This window comes from Theobroma cacao, chromosome 3, assembly GCF_053813885.1.
Source record: "Theobroma cacao isolate CCN51 chromosome 3, ASM5381388v1, whole genome shotgun sequence".
NCBI lineage: Eukaryota > Viridiplantae > Streptophyta > Magnoliopsida > Malvales > Malvaceae > Theobroma > Theobroma cacao.
In genome coordinates this window covers 32,809,854-32,830,615 of record NC_142641.1, presented here as the reverse complement: position 1 = coordinate 32,830,615, position 20,762 = coordinate 32,809,854, and the positions used below count along the sequence as shown (strand labels likewise).

Sequence of the window (20,762 nt, the reverse complement as noted above, 5' to 3'; positions counted from 1 at the left end):
CGTATGTGTATCATGCAATATGCATTTGATACTTGCTTAAAGCGATATAATATATCGATGTGTATCGTTTTTCATTAGTATCATAACAGATCATATGATATTGATAACTATATATTAAGATACAAGTTCGGGTAATAATTCAAAAATTTAATCGGGTATTTATGAATTCAAAATATCCTATCAAATAATAGTATTTAGGTTTAGATACCTGAAAAATAATGCCCTTGACATCCCTAAAATACTGTCTAATTCCTAAATAAATCTAAAGATCAATACATACAACCAATACAAATATATGAACATGAATTTTCTAATATTCTTTTAAAGCTTGGATATAATTTAACTACATACTAAAACAATACAAGAAAATCCTCAATTGTCCAGAAAATAAATAAATCAGAAAGTTTGACTAAAGACATCAAATTTTTCATCTTGAAATTGATATTATTTTCATGTTCCTCCATTATTTTTGTATCCCTATTTTTCGCAAGTATTTTTCAGACAATTTAAAACATCATCAGGACACAAATGACCTAATACGTTACACTTTTAACATTACCTATGAATAATTTTATGACAACTCAACATAATTATTCCTCCCATAAAATAAAAGGTAATTTGTTTTGCTTTCAGTTATTCTTACCTTGAATAGGATATGAATTAGCTAATAACTTAATTGGTATGTACTAGTACAACTTTTTAACATTCTTTTTACTCCTCTCTAAACCACTATAAAAAGGAGAATGTGCCAGAGCTTATGAGTGTATTAAGTGAAAACTTCCCTCCTTCTCTGTCTCATCCCTTCCTTTGCCACTAATTCATACTTTTCTATCAACTTTTTGGTGCTGATTTGTGGGCATTTTCTCAGGTATCAACACGTTAATCTGCATTGCTTTACTTTTTATTTTTTATTTTTTTAAATCAAAGTTCCTTCTGAATCAGATCTAGTAAGCAGTGACTACCCCTTTGTTGCTTTTATAAGTATTAATTAATTAATTAATATAATGAATAATAGGTTGGCTTTCATTTCACTCAAAAGCCTTTTCAACTCATCAGGCACGTTGTTTCTCAGCTCTTAACCTTCCCTTTCACCAGAAGCACACTAAACTTTTTGGGGAATTTGTCTAATGACATGTTCTTTAAGTAGGAAAAAAAAGTAATTTGTTGAATAGCTGTAACTAGTTAAAAAGCACCATATGCATACGCTTTTGACTTATTATGGAACATGGGTTTTGCTTTAAAAACTAAGTACTATTTTCATTTGGGAAGAAAAACTGGTCTAAAACAATTGGATTATTCAAGAAAAAGAAGATAGTATGACTTCAAGGAAGACATATACCTTGAACCCTATCCTCCAAACCAATCTAAGCATTGTTATGTACCAAGACACAAAAGAAAAACTGTACGCATTTTCTTCTTTTGGTCCATTAGCAATTTGGAAAACGCGTAGAGAGCAGCTGTAGTGTCAAAGTCAAGCCATTTGCCCATTTGTGTCCTGTCAGAACATTGATACTTATCAAACAAAACAACTAGTTCTTTAGCAAAACTGATTAATGATTATAATGGACTTTAATGAAATGGGTTTTATTCAAAAAATTAAAAAAAAAAAAAACAAAAACAAAATTCCAATACCACTATTGTAATTTGTAAAGGGCTTTTTCAGTTATTTTAACACCAAGCATGATAAAAATGAAAGTTGTACATGAGTTTCCTTTGTTTGTTCCTGACAGGTGTTGTTATGGAAACGTGTTGAACGTTCCAGTTCTGCTTTTTAAATCTGACTTTGCTTTGCTTCGTGAAAGGAACATATTAGATCTAAGTTTTTAACATAGGTTTTGGGTTATTTAAGGAGGTCTTGCTTCTCTTTTATCTATGGTAGTACAATAGTTCTGGCCCCATCATCGATATATCCCTCTCTCCTGCTTAATTTCTCTGAGTGCTTGGTTTTTTCAGTGTACAGGGAAAAAAATTAAGGTACCTTTGAGTCCTTTTATATATGTTCTTCATCATATATTCTTTGGTTTTGTTTTCCTCTAGTAGACTTGATTGAACGTTATGTTGAAGGAAAGTTGCTCTTGTCAGTTCTGAATAATTTTTCCTCTTCTAATTTTGTCGGTAAGAGATTCCTCAGTACATGGCTGAAGTAGTTGCTTCTTCATTTCAAGCTGTGTAAACACTCTTGGCTGCACATTCCATTGAGAACAAGCAAGAATTCTGATTCTTTAGCATTGCATGCATTTGTTTCGGTGGTTATCGGTTACCCTTTTTCCGATTCCGCTTTGCACTTTTTTGCTGCAGCTACATGTTAGCATGTGCTGCAAAGATCCTGCTAAACTGTCAGCTATTTGTAGACTAGCTATGTGGTAAAGGTATAGGATAAAAACCCCAAACCGTTTCACACATTCCAAGATTAAGCAATTCTGGTATATAATGATGAAAATCAGACATCATATGGTAAACCACATCCTTTTTCTGCAAAGCAAAATATAATCAAAGGAATGGTTGTGGGCAGAAGCTTTAGCTGATATATATTCTATGTTCCCATTTTGCTTATTGAATTTCTTCTGCAAAGATAGCTGTTTAGGACTTTATGGTGACGTTGATATGTATAATATGTTGGTAGTTTAGAATAATATTGGTGGATCTGTTTATTTCACGTAAGAAAAGAAAATTTTGTTCAAGTAATTTTGATGTACCGAGTACTTGATATTGGTGAAAAACTATTCAACGTTTTCATAGATCATAAATTATATTAAAATAAATTGTGCAAAATTATGTTTGTTCATCAAGTGTGGAGTTGTGTTTGTTTGGCAAGAAAAGTTATATTTATATATTTACCAAGAGTTGTATTATGAAAAGACGTGGTTTCCATCAAGTATATAAAGAATTGTTGCTGTAAAACCATATTCATTAACTTTGCTTCAAAGTGTTTCGAGGCTTTGTTGTATTTTGGAGGTTTAAGGGAAGTGATCTAAACGCTTGAAAGCCGTATTGATATCTTAACCTTATTTTCTTCTTGTTTTTATTCTTTATTTTCTTACATGATACCTAACCATTCCCTTCTTCCGGGTTCTAAATAACAGCAGAAAATGGTGAAGATTTGTTGCATTGGAGCTGGATATGTTGGTGGTCCTACAATGGCAGTTATTGCACTGAAGTGCCCCTCCATTGAAGTGGCGGTTGTTGACATCTCTGTTTCTCGAATCTCGGCCTGGAATAGTGACCAGCTCCCTATCTATGAGCCAGGTCTTGATGAGGTGGTCAAGGAGTGCAGGGGAAAGAACCTCTTCTTTAGCACTGACATTGAAAAGCATGTCTCTGAAGCAGACATAATCTTTGTTTCTGTGAACACACCGACAAAAACCCGAGGCCTTGGGGCTGGCAAAGCTGCAGACCTTACATATTGGGAGAGTGCAGCCAGGATGATTGCTGATGTATCAAAATCCAACAAAATTGTTGTTGAGAAGTCAACCGTCCCAGTGAAAACAGCTGAGGCAATTGAAAAAATCCTTACGCACAATAGCAAGGGCATCAAGTACCAAATTCTATCAAATCCAGAATTCCTTGCGGAGGGTACTGCAATTCAGGACCTATTTAAACCAGACAGGGTTCTCATTGGAGGCAGGGAAACCCCTGAAGGCCAAAAGGCAATTCAAGCGCTGAAAGATGTTTATGCTCATTGGGTGCCTGAGGACAGAATCATTACAACCAATCTCTGGTCAGCTGAGCTCTCAAAGCTTGCAGCCAATGCTTTCTTGGCTCAGAGGATTTCTTCGGTTAATGCAATGTCAGCTCTCTGTGAGGCTACAGGGGCAGATGTTTCACAAGTTTCCCATGCTGTTGGAAAGGACTCGAGAATTGGACCTAAGTTCCTCAATGCCAGTGTTGGTTTTGGTGGATCCTGCTTTCAAAAGGATATTCTCAACTTGGTCTATATATGTGAATGCAATGGGCTACCTGAAGTTGCCAACTACTGGAAGCAAGTTATTAAGGTGAATGACTACCAGAAGAACCGCTTCGTGAACCGGATTGTATCTTCAATGTTCAACACAGTTTCAGGCAAGAAAATTGCTATCCTGGGATTTGCCTTCAAGAAGGATACAGGTGACACCCGGGAGACTCCGGCAATTGACGTGTGCAAAGGCCTGCTAGGTGATAACGCACGCTTGAGCATATATGATCCGCAGGTTACTGAGGACCAGATCCAAAGGGACCTTTCCATGAACAAGTTCGATTGGGATCATCCCATTCATCTCCAGCCAATGAGCCCCACTGCAGTGAAGCAGGTCAGCGTAGCATGGGATGCTTATGAAGCAACCAAGGATGCTCACTGTTTGTGCATTCTTACCGAGTGGGACGAATTCAAGACCCTTGATTACCAAAGAATTTTTGACAACATGCGAAAGCCTGCATTTGTGTTCGATGGGCGTAACGTGGTGAACGTCGACAACTTGAGGGAGAAGGGTTTCATCGTGTACTCCATCGGAAAGCCGCTCGACCCTTGGCTCAAGGACATGCCTGCTGTGGCATAAGAAGATCTCCGGGCCTAGAGCTTAGAGCTAAACTTTGGGAGGACGCATTTTAGTTCTTACAAAATTTTAAGACCGAGTTTCTTACTTCTAGCTGTTTACATTATAGCAAATTTTGTTGTCAGTGGAACTCGATATAATGTCTACTGTCTTAAACTGGCGGCTATAAGAATAAATCGATAATGTTTCATTTACTTCATTACAAAAACTTTCTTATTTGTCTTCTGCCACAGCCGCAATACAAGAAACAGGGTTGTTAAATTTTACCATGTGCAATCTGTACTGTGGTTATTTGCCCAAGAACCGTACTAACTTGGAGCCAAATATTGTCGGCCACCGACAGTAATAGTACCAGGCATTTTGCATGTGTTCCAATCAGATCGCTATAGAACCTGGCTGAAAATCTATAACATGTCAAATTGGAGCATAAAATTAGGTAGCACGTGGAAGACCAAAATGTACTGGAGTTAAGCTGAATACTGGCTTTTGAGGAAGACCCAACAACCAGGCAGGATTCAAATGCACGCACTTGTAGATCCAAACGCCAACTCTAACCCACCAAGATGGTCGCAGCGGGCAAAAACTAAAACAAAAAATTGACTTGGGTTGCTGAAATCTAGTACTCTGGCAGTCGGTACTCCATGGAACCTTCACCAAAGAAACATGTCATTTGACTCTTTTATCCTGAAAAAGGAATTTCCTATTATGGTTGAGTCATACAACAGAATGATTTTTACAATACGATTTCAGTGTGTCTTAACTATGATAACTTAATCAAAGTGCGTAAACTAAATCGAACAAAATTGTATTTACAGTTGTCCTCGCCTTATCCCCTTGGTTGTAAACCAAGTTGTTCTTTTTCTATACAGAAGCAATCATATGCCCCTCTCAAACCAAAAGAAGCCACCGGTTACTCTGCTGCACGCCCCTGTCCCTTTGGCATTTTCTTTGATCCAGCTGCCACAGAGAATACAATTCAGCTATTTATGCATTCTAGACACTAAACATAATGTTATGCAACAAATCAAGTATCCATTTATAGATAGTGATCATGCAACAAACAGCAGACATGTCAAGTTATCCGCCACGTCCACTGACTGCTGTAGAATTCCTTATAAGCAATTTTCTCACAGTATCAGTGCCATATCTTCAAATTCTTATTCAAGAAATGAAAATATTACTAGAAAACAAAGATGGTTCCTTGCCATTAAAATGAAATGGAGAGATGACATAGAATACAAAATAACAGTTACATGTGGAATTTAGCATTTAAACTAGGATTTAAGACTAAGCTTATAAATACCTATGTTATTTTAATTTCATGTAGCTTTTGAGAATTTCCAACATCATTGCTCTTGTGATTGTGTGATGTTAACATCCTTAGATGTGACTACTACGGAACCCTAGGTGTGAACTCTGGGAGGAGTTTCATTATTACTAGAGATTTAATAACCAATAAACTTATATACAGCTAAAAGATTACCTATAGCGTAGTGCTAATCAATTAGAGGCTTCAACAACATTAATCATGATGAAACATGACAGCATAGTGCTAATCAATTATAGGCCTCAACAACATTAATCATGATGAAACATAACAGCATAGTGCTAATCAATTATAGGCCTCAACAACATTAATCATGATGAAACATAACAGCATAGTGCTAATCAATTATAGGCCCCAACAACATTAATCATGATTAAACATAACACCAGAATGCGCTTCATGTGTAGAATGATAAAACTGAGTGTTCTGACTAAGAGAAAAAAAAAAGAGGGGGAATTGGGTTGGGGGGGGGGGGGGGGGAAGGATTGGAGAGAGAGAACATACAATCCTCAACATCCTTCATCTGGTAATAATGTGGGGCTATTTCCACCAACCAATCTGGCTTCAGTTCAGTTACCTGCAATTGAAGCCCCAGTTTTTAGCATTGGTTACGACACATACTAACAAAGCCCCAACACAAAATCATTTTTATATTTCAAGGGGAAGAAGAACAATTACCTGTCTCATATATTCCTTGGTAGTAAGAACCAATTCATGATACACAACCCATCTTGGGAGCACCTGAGGACAGTAAAAAAGTTCGTAAACAGTGCAGAACATTACAATACTTGGATATCCATAGGGGGCATCACCAAACTGATCCACCCCCACCCCCCAGAGGAGAGGATAAAGAAATAACAGCAAAACAAACACAACCCTCCTTAAGAGAGAGAGAGAGAGAGAGAAATGGACAAGCAGTTTTGCTGACAGAACTGAGGGTCCAGGACACGCTGGCTTATGCAATTGCACGCTTGTCAAACTGCATGTGGATGAAATAATGACTCAATGGACAACAGACAAACCCAATTTAGTGGCTATATTAATTTTTTTACAGACTGGATTATAAACCTAAGGTGATCAAATTTTTCCACCCATATTTGCAAAATTTTAACTTACGTGACCAAATAGATTAAGAAATTAAATTAACACAACTGCTGATTTTACTTGCTTTGTTCACTTTGAAATTTCAAGCAAGAAAATACAAGTAAATACAGGTCCTCCCAGCATAAGCCGCAGGTAGAAAATAAAATAAACACTAGAATCACCCACTAACATATTCACTGCTCTAGACAACAGTATAAAAAAGCAACTCATCCTTTGTAGTAATCACACAAAATTTAAAAGCATTCACAGAAGCAATCATATTAATCATGGACTATATTGGACAGCTAATCCCATTAAACATAATTATAGAAATAACTAATTGGTAATAAGCTTACTTGTGCCAACCCTGAGCTTGGATGTATATAGACAGTCTGTGGATGCTTCACAGTCCGATAAGAACCATTTTTCTGCAACCTTGCCGAATGAGGGAAAAATCCTGAAAGAATGCATTGAACTTTAGCAGTCAACAGCAAGAGCACTTCCACTTCGAAGATGTGGCAAACAATATATCCTTGCAAACTTACCAGATGTTATGGCCTTTTTTATAGCCTCTAAATCATTTAAATTGGATGTTAGTTCAATTTCAACTCTCTCCAAAAGACCTTCTAATTGGTCCCTAATGTCTCTGGCACGCTTCATGCTCCTGACCTAAAAAATTGAAATCACAAATAACAAGACCATTTCAATTTTTAAGTTATCAACAAATAGCAAACAAAGCAACATCCAAAAAGCCAGGAAACATCATGCTGTCATTTGTAACAGTTGTGACCAAACAGATACTTACATAAATTCAAATATTCATTTTAAAAATCAGTAACTGAAAGAAATCTTAAAGTAAAAATATTCTATATGAAGTTCAATCAAAAGCACAACCACTTAAGTAATCCACACAACAACAAAATCAAGGTAATTAGTGTTATACCTGAATATAATTTTCATAACACCATTGTGTTGAGTAATTTGTTTCCCTCCAAGAATTGTAAACCTAGATAATAACAACAATGAAGAGGGTCACCATACCTCTTTTGAAAAATAACTTGAACCATAAAATCAGACTTAATCTACAATCCAATGCTTAAACAGATGTAAGAAACAGAGAGGAAGGTGGGAGAGAAGGAAGGCAATCTGAAAAGTTTAACTATACGGACAGTTAAACTACAGTCTAAATACAACTGCTCAATTTAACCTTTTATATGAGACATAACAAGATTGATCAGCATATGTTTATCAAGTCAGCAAAATGCGAGAGCTTGAGTGTAAGGTAAGGAGCTACATTCTGTATAAACAAATATTTATTCTTTGAAAAACCAACCTTCATTAAAGCAATATGGTCACCCACATTCCCAGTATGAAAATTCATCCTTGCATTGTCAGCATGAACTTGTTTGTCCTTCGGACGGTAAAAGATTGAATTCCCCACAGAAAGCATGGCAGAAATGGAAATAACCTCATCTGAACACTTGTACTTGTCTGAAGCAACTATCATTTTTGATAGCATAGGATCAAGAGGGAACTCTGCCATTCGTCTACCAACTTTTGTCAACTCCCCAAGTTTATTTAATGCACTCAGTGCAAAGAGAAGTTCCAATGCTTTCAGTAGAGCCTCAGCTGGTGGTGGATCCATAAAATCAAAATTTATCAAGTCATGAATTCCAAGACTCTTCAAAGAAAGAACAACACTGGCAAGATTGGTCCGTTGTATCTCTGGTGGTGTATTGTCATCCAATTCAGTATAATAATTGTAGGCAGTGTACAACCGAAAACACTTTCCTGGGCCCGTTCGCCCAGACCGACCAGCACGTTGATTAGCTGAAGCTTTAGAGATGGGAGTTACCAGCAAAGACTCCATCCCAGTCCTTGGATTATAAGATTTCATCTTGCAAAAACCTGGATCAATGACATACTTAATCCCATCAATGGTTAATGATGTTTCTGCAATATTTGTTGCCAGGACTACTTTGCGTGCAGCTTCAGGAGTAGGTTCAAATATTTTGGCTTGAAGTTCAGTTGGAAGGTTGGCATATATAGGGCAGATTATAAGTTCTGCAATTTTTGTCCCAAAGCCTTTTATTCTATGCTTCAAAATTTCTTCCGCCGTCTCAATTTCTTCTTGACCAGTGAGAAAAACCAAAATATCTCCAGGTGACTGTGACACATGGATTTGAAGTACAGTAACAATTGCAGCATCCAAGTAATCAGCTTCCGGCGCTTTTGTGTAGTGTATCTCAACAGGATACCTTCTCCCAGGAATTTTGAAAATTGGAGCAGAATCGAAAAAATCACTGAACTTCTCCGCATCAAGTGTTGCGCTTGAAATAAGTAATTTAATATCCTTTCTAAACCGTGCTATATCCTATCAAAAGCACAAACAATCAGACAAATATCCAGTACACTGAACATGAAGTGACTGATTCTACTTTTTGATATGTATGAGACCTACAATCTGAACATCAAGCTATCATCAGATAACAAAGCTAAGGAACTCTTATCATAGATCAACCAAAAAAATGGCTCATGATTTTAGGAGATCATTGAGGGAGTCCAACTTACATAATATCATGCAGGAATTAAATAGCACTTGGAATTTAGTTAATGAAGTAATATGCCAACAAATGCAAGGAAGTTCAACTTAAGGATCTCTACTTGCCTTCACCAATCCGAAAAGAATATCAGTTGACACAGTTCTTTCATGAGCCTCATCCACCATTATCACACTAAGAAAAATAAGCACAGAATGAGCAAAGCAGTGCAACTTGTTCAATTAAATTTGATGTCGGTATAAAACATAACTCACCTGTAGCTTGCAAGATCAGGTTCACCAAGCAATTCTCGCAACAGCATTCCGTCTGTCATATATTTCAACACAGTCTTTTCTGACGTGCAATCTTCAAAACGGATAGAATAACCAACCTGAAAAGAGATAAGGATGTTAACAAAATCCAGTCAGGAGTAGTTCCAAACACAATGGAATCACTAGAATACTTCCAAAAAAGTCTATAGTTAGACCTAAAGTAATTTGCAATTTCAATCAAGATAATTTCCTTTATTCTAAATGTCAAAAAACACAGCTTAGATTGAATACTGAAAAAACAAACAACGCCAGGATGTTCCTGATACTATGTAGCATAGCTACGCACTAGTATTCAAGTTATGCAAGCATATGTCAATAAAAGGACTTGAAAATCACAGAACTATTCAAGCTTAGAGATGCATCATCTTCCACTTGCTTACAATAACTTATACATCACAAAGAAAGTGCAACTGAATGATCTGAGTACATCAAATAAAGATAGCAACCTCATGCCCAAGTTTGACACCCATTTCCTGAGAAACTCGAGCAGCAACACTCATAGCAGCAACTCTTCGAGGCTGTGTACAACCAACCTGTGCAAAAAGAGAAAGATAAAAAAAGATAATTAATGTTAATCCTTGTCAAACTCTTGCCACTCTTTTTCCACCTTTTTTTTTATAGATTTCTTAGATACTCCATCTATAAGCCGGCCCAACAGAATATTTTGTAGTAGCTGGTCTCCTAGAATAAGTTAAATAATCATTCAAATCCCTTTTATCTTCATGATAAATAATGTCACTGATTAAAAAAGAAGAAGAAAGGAGAAAAGAAGCCCACTGCAAAGTTCAAGACCTTCGATGATTAAGTTCAGAAAAGCATACACAGAACGGAAAGATAATTGGCAGAGTGCTTCAAATCTATACCACATATAAATGAGGCTCTAGGAGTGTAAAACCTTTGTGAACACAATATCGCCCTTTTGTTTTATTAAAATAACTTGAAATAGAGTCCCCATGGTATTACGCCAACAAATTTTATAAGAAAATGACAAATCTTAAAAATTAAAAATTTAATCTGAAAATTATTAGCTGGACAAAGTAACAATTATTGAAAAATATTCATAATTAATAAACATCTTATTTTACTTTACAAAGCCACAAATACTATTATTCTTCATAAAATAATTTAGAATAAATAATATGAAGTCCTCATAAAATAATTAACAATAAATAACACGAATTAGATTCAAATTGCACATCAAATGAGCTAGTCATGTTAAAAGAGAAACTATTTTCAAACAGGAAAAGATTATACATTTTACTTGGTGCCACCCTCAAACAAAACTTAGCAAAAATAGCATTTTTTATTGGCTATTGCTTCTCAACAATCCATTTCGACTTTAGTAAATATAAAATATGCAAATTTGAAATCTTTGCAAATTATAGATAGTTCTATCATAATCACACCACACCATAATATATGCTACTAAGCAAAGCAATACCTTCCCGTGTTTGGTGTAACCAGCTTCATGAAGATATTGTGGTATCTGTGTGGTCTTTCCTGAACCAGTTTCTCCCACAATAACAAGAACCTAAAAGTTAAACAAAATAGAATCCTGTGAACAAGCCACATCTTACATCATATATGAAGGCTTATGCATTCCAGTGCAAATCTACAGCATACATGCATCTCGAGTCAATTTATACATCTCTCCATAACATAAATATCGATTGAAGACTGAATGAAACTAGAGTGGTAAATTAAACTATAATGGATATATCTACATATTTGACAAAATATGTAAAACTAAAGAATTTCAAGGACCGCTTAACAAGTCAACATAACAGATGATTAAGGGGAAAAAGAAACTCTAAAGCACAGAAGAAAAGACAACAGTGACAAGTGAAGAAATTAATCCCCACTGAAACATTAGATTACTACTAAGAAAAGATGGAAACCTGAAAATCTTCAACAGCTTTAAGTAGATCATCTCGGTATGGATAAATTGGCAAAGTTTTTCTGTCCTCCTGAATGATGAAAAAGTAATGGTAGGTAAGATTCACAATAAAACCATAAAATGTTGTATCATTTAGATCTAAGATATAGATAATTGAGGGCAGCCAGAAAAGAAAATATTGTACACAATATGGCAAACTTTTAGTATTTCTTAAGTGTTCCATAAAAAATTTAAAAAAAAAAATCATTTCCCAAGCACCCGTGGGCCGTCTTGTTAAATGCAAAGCCTGAAAAGATATACAATTTTCTCTGCAGGATCACCAAAAGAAAGAAGGAAAAAGATATTCCTGCTATGATGGATTTGCTAGAGAGAAAGGGAACCACTCTGAATAATTTCAATACGGCATAGATCCATTTATCCCAGTCTAACTTCATGACTTTGAAAAAACAAATGCAAACAAAATTATAGGCGATACTAGGCATGTTATAAAATTCAGTCAACCAGTCTAGAGACAACTGAGCCAAAGCATAAAATGTAAAACTTCTTAATGTCAAACATTATATTTCTACTAATCCTCCTCCACTATGTATAATGTTTTGCCTTCTAACTGACATTTTATCATTTTTTTTAAATTACTACACCTCCAATATATATCCCAAGAGCATACCACACATTCTTACTGGCAAATTATTATATAGAGGAAAAATTGTAACCTGTAGTTTCTCCAATTCTGATTTTGCCTTGGATGTCTCAGGTGACTCAGTTGGCAGGTCATTATCAAACTGCAAAGAAGAAAAAGACACTCAGATGAAAGTTTTATTACACATACCACTCAAGTGTTAATGGAGATAAATACCTTGTCACCATCCATCACTGATGCCTTGATAAACTCAATCTGATCCTCGAACACAAATCTGAACAGGACATTCAGAATAAACAAGTTTACATCAAAATAAAAGAAGATACATAAAGATTATGATCTCTAACTATTTCACGTAACATCAACCACACAAACACGAGAACATTACATAGAAAAACCTAACAAATAAAACAAGATGATGTGAAAAGAGAGGAGCAGGATGGGAAGCTATAGGCTGGAGACCACATAAATTTTGTCAACGAAATGAGATATCAAACTTACTGATAGTCATCAGCTGTTTGCTTCTTATTTTTGGAGCCAAATTTCAATGTAGCCTTGCCTGAAAGATAATGACTTCTGAATTAGACACAGCAAAAACAACCAGAATCTTACTTATGAGATGCACTACCATAAGATTGACAACAACTTACCAATTTGATGCTCTTCCCAAGCCTCTTGTTCTGCAAATGGATTCATTTTATCCCCAGCAGTAGGGTCTCTATAAGGAATACATAGCAGACAATATGTCAACTGATAAAAGTCATGCCTCGAAGATGCTAAAGCAATATGCTAGTTCAGCTTAGCAAAGTTTTCCAAGGAAATGGAATTTCCAACAAAATGTAAGAGCTGATTTGTTCAACTTAGGGTGGTGGTATTGGCCATACGGCTCACTTCTTTGTATCCCCTCATTGATGGTTTAAAGCAAACTTTCGTTCCAACTGACCTGTAACGCTGAAGAGCCACAGCAAATCTCTTCTCCTGATCAACAACCCCTTCCTGATCATAAGCTTCTGGCATTTTGTACTGCACTCCACAAGGATTTATAGGAAAATATATCAGAGTAGAGAAAGATCATGCTGAAGTTTGATAAGAAAGATCAAATATAAATTTAACATTACCCTTTACAGACACTCTATAAGACCTAAACACACATACACACAGATCACAGCACATTTAATAATATCTGTTTCTCTTTATTTACAGGATTAGTTGGCACAAGAAAATAAACACTTTACTCAAATCAAAGCAGGCTGCATAACCAATATATTTAACAATTCTATGACACAGTAACTAAAACTTGATTCATCTGAGATATAAGAGGATGTATGTCAAAACAAAGAAAAAAATTTCTCCTTTAATATCATCAATGTTCTTCCATTATGCTCCAGCAGTCGCCAGTCAAACTAGTGAAAAAGTGTGATTTTGATTACTAAATATGGCAATGATGAAAATATTGCACCGTCTTAAGCGTGCTGGTTCAACTCATACAGAAGCCAGTTTATGTGACTATGCTATAGGGAGTATCAATTCCAGATCACCATTCACAGAGGAACAAAACACAATTCATACATTTCCATTAACATTTAAGGTAGTAGCATTGGAAGGTTACAACTATTTGAATAACATTTCATACAACAAACAGCCAATATAAAAGGTTTAAACACATACAACATCCAATGACAACCTCAAGTAAGCTAACAATTGATCTACTAATAAAAGTGATGAAAGCACCCAATAGCACACTAGACAATTAAGCTTAATAAAAAATACCAAAAGGACCTGCTTATTTCTACATTACCTCACCCATATTTTCATCCTCTTCTGTCCGCTTCTTCACAAGCTCATATATTTCCTTTTTGTAGCTGCAAGATATATAAATATCATACCACTTAGTACTAAACCATAAAAACGTAAATTGCAATTTCCGTGCATAAAAATAAAGCAACAGCCTCTGGTTTTTATGTATACCACTTTAACTAAATAACCTAATTGCTTATAATATTCCTAACCTAATCCACATGGCCTTATTTAGTCATGATGCTTTAAAGGAGACAATGAAAAGAAATGTGGCCCCAGCCAATGAAACAAATATGTTACCTTAACTCATGATATTCTGCTTCAGTAAGCTTCACACCATCAAAAAGGTATTGCTCATCTTCTATTTCGTCCCTGAATTACACATGAAAAATAGAAGAAAATGATGCTTAAGGAACTTTTGAAAATAATTTTGCAAGATTATTAGACCTATTAAGTCTGCCTCCCTAACTTAGGCCCAAAAAAAAAACCCAAAATAGCACAACATTAAGCCACAGTTATAGCAATATGTGGTTCAGAATACCTGAGTTCCTCAAGCTTCTTCTGCTCCCTCTTTTTTAAGTACTCTTGTCTTGAAACTTTTCTGAATCAAAATCAACAAAAAGAGAATGTATCACCTCCCAGTATGCATCAGGAATACCACATAAAGGTGGGAATGTCTTACGCGAGGCCAACAATATATGATTGAAATAGATCATACTCAAGACAGCAAAAAGGGAAAAAAAAAAAATTATACTGCATTATAGATAGCTAGATCCATCAAGGGGTGGATGGAGACATACATACACTAATAGCTCTGGTTGTGGTGATAGTTGAAAAGCAGCTCTTTACATCTTATTTTGGCCAGAATTTTTATGTCATATTTTATCATTGAAAACTGCAACAAGGGAATCACAATTCCATCTTCACTGTTACATTAAGAGTGGAAAATTCAAGGGAGAAGATACATATATATATATATATATATATATATATATATATATAGAGCTTGAAAAGGTGATATTAATAATTTGAACATGTTATTTAGACCCAAGATTCATTTAAGAAAATTCTGTAGAACAAAAAGCTGATGAGGAATCTTCAAGACAACTATTAACAAAAACCAAGCAGCTATAAGCACTTCACAGCATAAATAGAAGAGGGTACATGCAGAAATTCTCAACAGAGGCTTAATCATAATTGACAAAACACAAGGTAATGAAATGAGGCAGAATATACAAGGGCAGACCTTAAACTATTAATGTCATCTTCCTTGAAAGCTTTAGATCTTCGAATGGCCTCCTCTGTTGCACAATAACCAAAAAAAATCAGAATCAACAAAATGCATCATGTAGACAGTGCATAATAAATCTAAAAATGAAATGCCATACCTTCCTCCTTTCGGGAAAGCTTTGGATCCATTAACTGTTGACAATAACATCAAAAGAGAGACATCAGTAACATGAAAGACAAAAGAAAACATTTGCAAAGCACAAACATACGCCACCCTCCCCATCCCCAAGACAGACTCACAAAGGACTACAAACGAAACCATGTACTTTTCATAAATTACTCCCAAAATAATAATTAGCTCACATTGAAGTCCCAGTACAACTCTTAAAATGTCTATATATATGATTACATCCAATCATGTTGAAAACAAGTTTTCAAATGCATATAATTGACCCATAAGAAGCCATATTACAACTTCTAAAACATGTATAGAATATCATACATGTACACTGAAATGCATGCTTATAATTACATCAAATTCTAGTGCCAATGACACTCACATATCCAAAACTCTGAAAATGGATGCTTCATAAATATTTAATTTGGGGGGAATACAAAACTTATATTAAGCCCTAAGCCAAAGCTCATTTAACTCCTTTGCATGAACATAGCTATAAAAGAACAAAGGAAGGATATGTGCACTTTGAATAAAGCAAGATGCTTTTAACGACAAGGTTAAACCCAGAACAAAAATAAAATTCCAAAGTAGACTGCCTATTAATAATATGAAAATACAAAACTATCAATCTCACCTTCCTAGTGGCTGCAGCATCACGTTCTCTAATATTTCTCTCTAAATCCTCCCTCTCTCTTTGATCACGCAACCTTTCTTCCTCTGACTGCATAATAAAAGATATATAATCCATATATAGATCAAATAGCAGGGGAAAAAGGAAATACAAATATCAGAAATAATACAGGCATGCATTACAGAATGTAAGCAGAAGTAAAAAAATTGACCAAAGAATACAACAGAATGCACTTGTTCTTTCAGAAAAACATAAAATTAGCATAGTTGCTGTTGATATAACTAATAGAACTCTCTAGCTAGTGAATGAACAAAACTTAAGTATCTTCAAAAGTTCTTGGTAAAGCTGTCTTCTGAAAAGCAGGGTTCCCAAAAGGATTTCTCTTCTTCACTAAAACATATAATAGAAAGTGGTCACGATAGCATACCTCTGAACCATCATCCTCATCTTGAGAAGTCCGCCTTTTAACTCGTCTCTCTTCTTCTACATGTGTGATCACCTGCAGTGTCGCATCCAGTCAAAACAAATACAAAATGTCATTAGAAGAAGCATCAAATAGCAGCTTACCATAAGAAACAAAAACTGAACTAGGATATAAACACTATGCCTCATCATCTTCATCTTCTTCGCTTCCAATCTTCTTCCTGAATCGTTTCTTATGTTTATCTGCTTTTCTGGCCTCAGAAATGGGCTCACTGGAAGAATGGTGATGAACACTTGAACTGGTACCAGTGTCATCTTCATTGTCATCAGCATCTAAAATTGCATAAGTCTTTTGCTTCCTAGCCAAGATAGCAGCTTCCCTTTCTTGTTTCTGGTAAAGCTGATGATAAGAAGAATAACAGCAGATAAAATTTGTTAGAAGCGTGATTGCAATAAATAAATATTACAGTTGCAAAAAGAAAGGAAAGAAGATAAGACTATCGCCAAACATTTAAGTCTATGCGTATGGCAAGTATAAAACAATAACTCACATTTTCGCCAGATATTTTACGAGGAACTCTACTGAAGATTTCTTGAGCAAATAAACGGGTCTCACTTGATGATGGTAAGCCACATTCTTCTAGCCGGCCCAGTAGATCAGTAGGTGATGCTGCTTGCTTAGCTGCAACAATAGCAATAATTTACTAAATATACCATATTTGTTACTATCTATTTTAGATTTCTTTCAACAAATGGCAGCATGTATGTATATATAAAAGGTTAAGGTGACTGACCTAGTCCGATAATATACTGAACAAGTGTAGGCTGGGAATAGTCAAGCAACGACATTAACTTATCAGAGACCCAAGTCTTCAAATTACTCTCACTCCCCATTTTCGCTGCAAGGAACAATGTAATAAAGAATCATGCCAATGCCAAGCTACTTATTCAATACTCGTTAAAAGATACTATAAAGTTAAGAATGAACTTGAAAATCTATCACTTAACCTGACAGTTATAAACTGAAATCAAACACATTTATATCAGAGAATCTAGCTTCACATATACAGTATGGCAGGGATATGTTGGTAAAAATATAATTTCCACAAATTAATGTTAATAAGATTGAAGATTATTCTATTGTCCAAAGCTTATATTTTCACCAACTCATAAATATTAAAAAAGAAGAAAACCTTAAATGACAATTCCTTTCATTCTTTTAATAAAATTGAGTCTTAGACCATGCTTTGGAAAGTTCAAATTCCAGTCACAATTTGAATAATAATAACAATTGTAAGTTCAAAATGAAGGGAAAAGAATTAAAATTAAACTACTTCCTTCCAAAACTCTGTTCTCACTTACTCTAGGGAATCTAAGTATCAAGGTAACTAGTGCTTTCTCCCGCACTACGCTGACTTTTAAAAAATAAACACAAAACAATTAGTCCAATATTTTGTACTTAGGGTCCGTTTGGTAACCGGAAAATGACTTGCTGGAGGAAAATTTTTTTTCTGTAAAATGTTTTACAGAAAAATTTAATATTTTCTATCGTTTGGATAAACTGTTGAAAACATTTTTTGTTGTTTGGATCATTTTATAAAAAATATTTTCCACCATGGTGGTGTTATTTAGGTGTTAAAATAATAAATAGGAGTTAATTACAAAACAATATTGATATTTGATTTTCACTTATTTGGGATCAAAATTAAGAATGGAAATGAAAATGGACAAAATCAATAATGATATTTCCCAAAGCATTTAACTACATATCTGTAATGAAAATAAACTCTAATTTTCAAAAAAATTTCCATCTTATCACTTTTTTATTATAATTATAAACATATAAATATTCATCAATTGTGTATGATATCCAAAACCTATACTTATAAATATGTATTCATTAAATGACGATCATTGAAATATTTTTTATTATAATTATTAGTAAGATTTAAGCCTGTTATAAATATGTATTCATCAAATGATGATCATTGAAATATTTTTAATTATAATTATTAGTAAGATTTATTCCATTTATAAATAAAAAAATTTAATTGTATTGAATGGTTTCATTAAAAAAATATTTTTTTAATTTTAATAGTGTTGTATAATTTAAATATTAATATTTTAAATTAATTTTTTTAAGTTAAATATTAATATTTTTATTTTTTTAATATTTTAAGTTAAATATTAATATTCATCAAACCTATACGCCTAAACTTAGTATAAAAGTGTTTTTGTTGCTATCTGGAAAATATCTTACGCCCGTTGAAGGGCGTAAGACATTTTCCATGGTTAATCTATTGACTTGTAAAATGTTTTACGTCTTAAATTAATTTTCCGTCTTCCAAACAAGCATAAGTCCTAAAAACGTTTTTCAGAAAATATTTTTCTGCAAAACAAAAGGACCTTTAGCAATTTTTGTTAAACTATTCTAAATTATATAAAATTCAAGAAAAGAGAAAGGTAAATAAAGGAGAAATATGAACTATGCAAAACAAATCACTTTTTCTATTTTATTTCTTTTTATAATCTCTTTCATATATATTTTAAATTCACCAATTTGCATACCATACAACGCAAAACAAACTCTCAATGTCTGCATATTGAGAGTGATACAGCAAGCCAAAAATCACATTGCAAAACTCACAATTCCCAAGGTGGTACAGTTATTTCAGTTTCCGAACATCCCTAAGTTGACCAAAGCAGAAACCATACAATGCAAACCCAAATCTCATCTTTGCAGAACCAAAAACCTAGGGATCAAACCCCAGTTGAGCGGTTAATGGAAACCCCCTTAAACAAAGCCGAATTGAATAAAGCAAAGAACAAATCAACACCCTAAACTTAGAATTACTAAACTAACAAGAAACAACAGCGAGTTTTCAGCCGGAACAGCAAAAACCATAAATAAAATCACCGCAGCAATCAAAACCCCAAGGCAAATTGACGTTTAAGGAAAACACATAAACTTGGGAATTGGAAAATTGAAGTTTAAGGAAAGAGATCAGTGGAGTTGGTAGGATAGAAATGAGAACATAGCAGGAACTGCAAGGAAAATAAGCAGAATGAAGAGCGAAAAAGAAGCTCCAAAGTAATGAAAAACGGTTAAAAGATCGATTGAGGGCTGACCTTTGACAACTTTTTTAACTAATTGCAGAAAAAACGAGTGCCACTCAGTTGTTGGTTGGTTGGTTGGAGTTGGGTTGTTCGCAGCCTCGATTCTTTCCGGCTCCCTCTCTATTTTTATTTCCTTTTTATATATAATCCGTGTGTTTATTTAGAGTTCACTCTGTCTCTTCCCAGTTCCCAACAGCTCTACTCCTCTCCTCCGCTGACCCCGGTACCGGTGTCGGACTCTCTGCCTCCCGCCCTTCTTTCCCCTCTCAACCCTAACCCCTTTCTGTCTCCACTCTCCACTCTCCTCTCCCTTCTCTCTCCTCAGTTTGTTAATTCAACTTCCTCAAATATGTCCAAAATAACCTCAGAAACTTAAAAAAGTCCATCCGGGTCCTATTAGTCAACTGATGCCTAAGTTATTTCAATAATCAATAATTCAGTGTTTTACAAAAGTATTTTGCCAAAATATTTATAAGTCCTTGTTCATACATTTTGTTCAATTTAATTTTTATATTCAAAATCAAAATAATTTAATATTTTAATTTTAAAAATTATTTTAATTTAATTTTTTTTAATAATATTTAATTTTACCGTTAAAAAGATGAACATCAACACTAACATTAACATTGAGGGACATATTTTGATGACGTAAAATACATATAATGACATAACAATATCACATAACACTAATATGATGACATAAAAATACTAACATGACACTAACATACTGATATGTCAGTATCACATGACAGATCCAAACTTTTTTTTAAAAAAAAAATTATACCAGGTTATAAAGATTAATTTGAATAAAAATATATATTATAAGAAGTAAATTGAGCAAAATTGAGAGGTTAAGGGACTAAATTACAAAAATATTTAAAAAATATAAATTTTAAGTAAATGATTAATAAGTTAAATATTTAAGTGAAAAATATTTATGATGTGAAAAAATATATATAAATATTTTTTATTTAATTATTTTATTTTAAAAAATATATATTAATTTATTTTTTTGTAAAAATTAAGTTTGAATTCTCT

At 34.2% G+C, this 20,762-nt stretch overlaps 2 protein-coding genes across 8 annotated transcripts; one reads left to right on the top strand and one right to left on the bottom strand.

Moving 5' to 3' along the window:
- Positions 1-1,824: 1,824 nt before the first annotated feature.
- LOC18604792 (UDP-glucose 6-dehydrogenase 1-like) lies at positions 1,825-4,737 on the top strand. 3 transcript variants are annotated; one of them, XM_007037448.3, is made up of 2 exons: positions 1,825-1,974; positions 3,084-4,737. In XM_007037448.3, the coding sequence occupies exon 2, from the start codon at positions 3,090-3,092 to the stop codon at positions 4,530-4,532; it is 1,443 nt and encodes a 480-aa protein (XP_007037510.2). In that variant the 5' UTR covers positions 1,825-1,974; positions 3,084-3,089; the 3' UTR covers positions 4,533-4,737. The 3 variants fall into 3 exon arrangements, with proteins under 3 accessions (XP_007037510.2, XP_017973323.1, XP_017973322.1); XM_018117834.2 differs by having other exon boundaries at positions 1,864-1,974; positions 3,087-4,737; XM_018117833.2 differs by lacking the exon at positions 1,825-1,974 and adding an exon at positions 2,024-2,115.
- On the bottom strand, positions 4,696-20,036 carry LOC18604791 (pre-mRNA-splicing factor ATP-dependent RNA helicase DEAH1). Of its 5 annotated transcripts, none has more exons than XR_001927185.2 (29): positions 19,737-20,036; positions 17,402-17,506; positions 17,159-17,289; positions 16,792-17,007; positions 16,612-16,683; positions 16,188-16,274; positions 15,534-15,567; positions 15,392-15,446; positions 14,687-14,746; positions 14,446-14,517; positions 14,147-14,210; positions 13,292-13,371; positions 12,999-13,066; positions 12,850-12,907; positions 12,565-12,622; positions 12,422-12,490; positions 11,710-11,778; positions 11,253-11,342; positions 10,258-10,344; positions 9,755-9,870; positions 9,608-9,674; positions 8,273-9,313; positions 7,883-7,945; positions 7,485-7,608; positions 7,296-7,396; positions 6,535-6,597; positions 6,361-6,433; positions 5,343-5,486; positions 4,696-5,213 (listed from the first exon to the last, which is right to left on the bottom strand). XR_001927185.2 is itself a non-coding variant. In XM_007037444.3 (28 exons), the coding sequence occupies exons 2-28, from the start codon at positions 17,499-17,501 to the stop codon at positions 5,440-5,442; spliced, it is 3,165 nt and encodes a 1,054-aa protein (XP_007037506.3). In that variant the 5' UTR covers positions 17,502-17,506; positions 19,737-20,036; the 3' UTR covers positions 5,342-5,439. The 5 variants fall into 5 exon arrangements, 2 of the variants coding, with proteins under 2 accessions (XP_007037506.3, XP_017973321.2); XR_001927186.2 differs by having other exon boundaries at positions 5,355-5,486; XR_016025165.1 differs by having other exon boundaries at positions 4,696-5,177; positions 5,355-5,486.
- Between the last annotated feature and the right edge of the window lie 726 nt (positions 20,037-20,762).

Excerpts from the sequence above, each read along its gene's own strand:
- LOC18604791 (XM_007037444.3), bottom strand. The coding sequence starts at position 17,501 with ATGGGGAGTGAGAGTAATTTGAAGACTTGGGTCTCTGATAAGTTAATG. Across the intron at positions 11,343-11,709 it reads AAGCTGTTGAAGATTTTCAG|GTTCTTGTTATTGTGGGAGA; the intron begins GTTTCCATCTTT and ends TTTAACTTTTAG. Across the intron at positions 10,345-11,252 it reads GTTACACCAAACACGGGAAG|GTTGGTTGTACACAGCCTCG; the intron begins GTATTGCTTTGC and ends CTTTTTGCACAG.
- LOC18604792 (XM_007037448.3), top strand. The coding sequence starts at position 3,090 with ATGGTGAAGATTTGTTGCATTGGAGCTGGATATGTTGGTGGTCCTACA.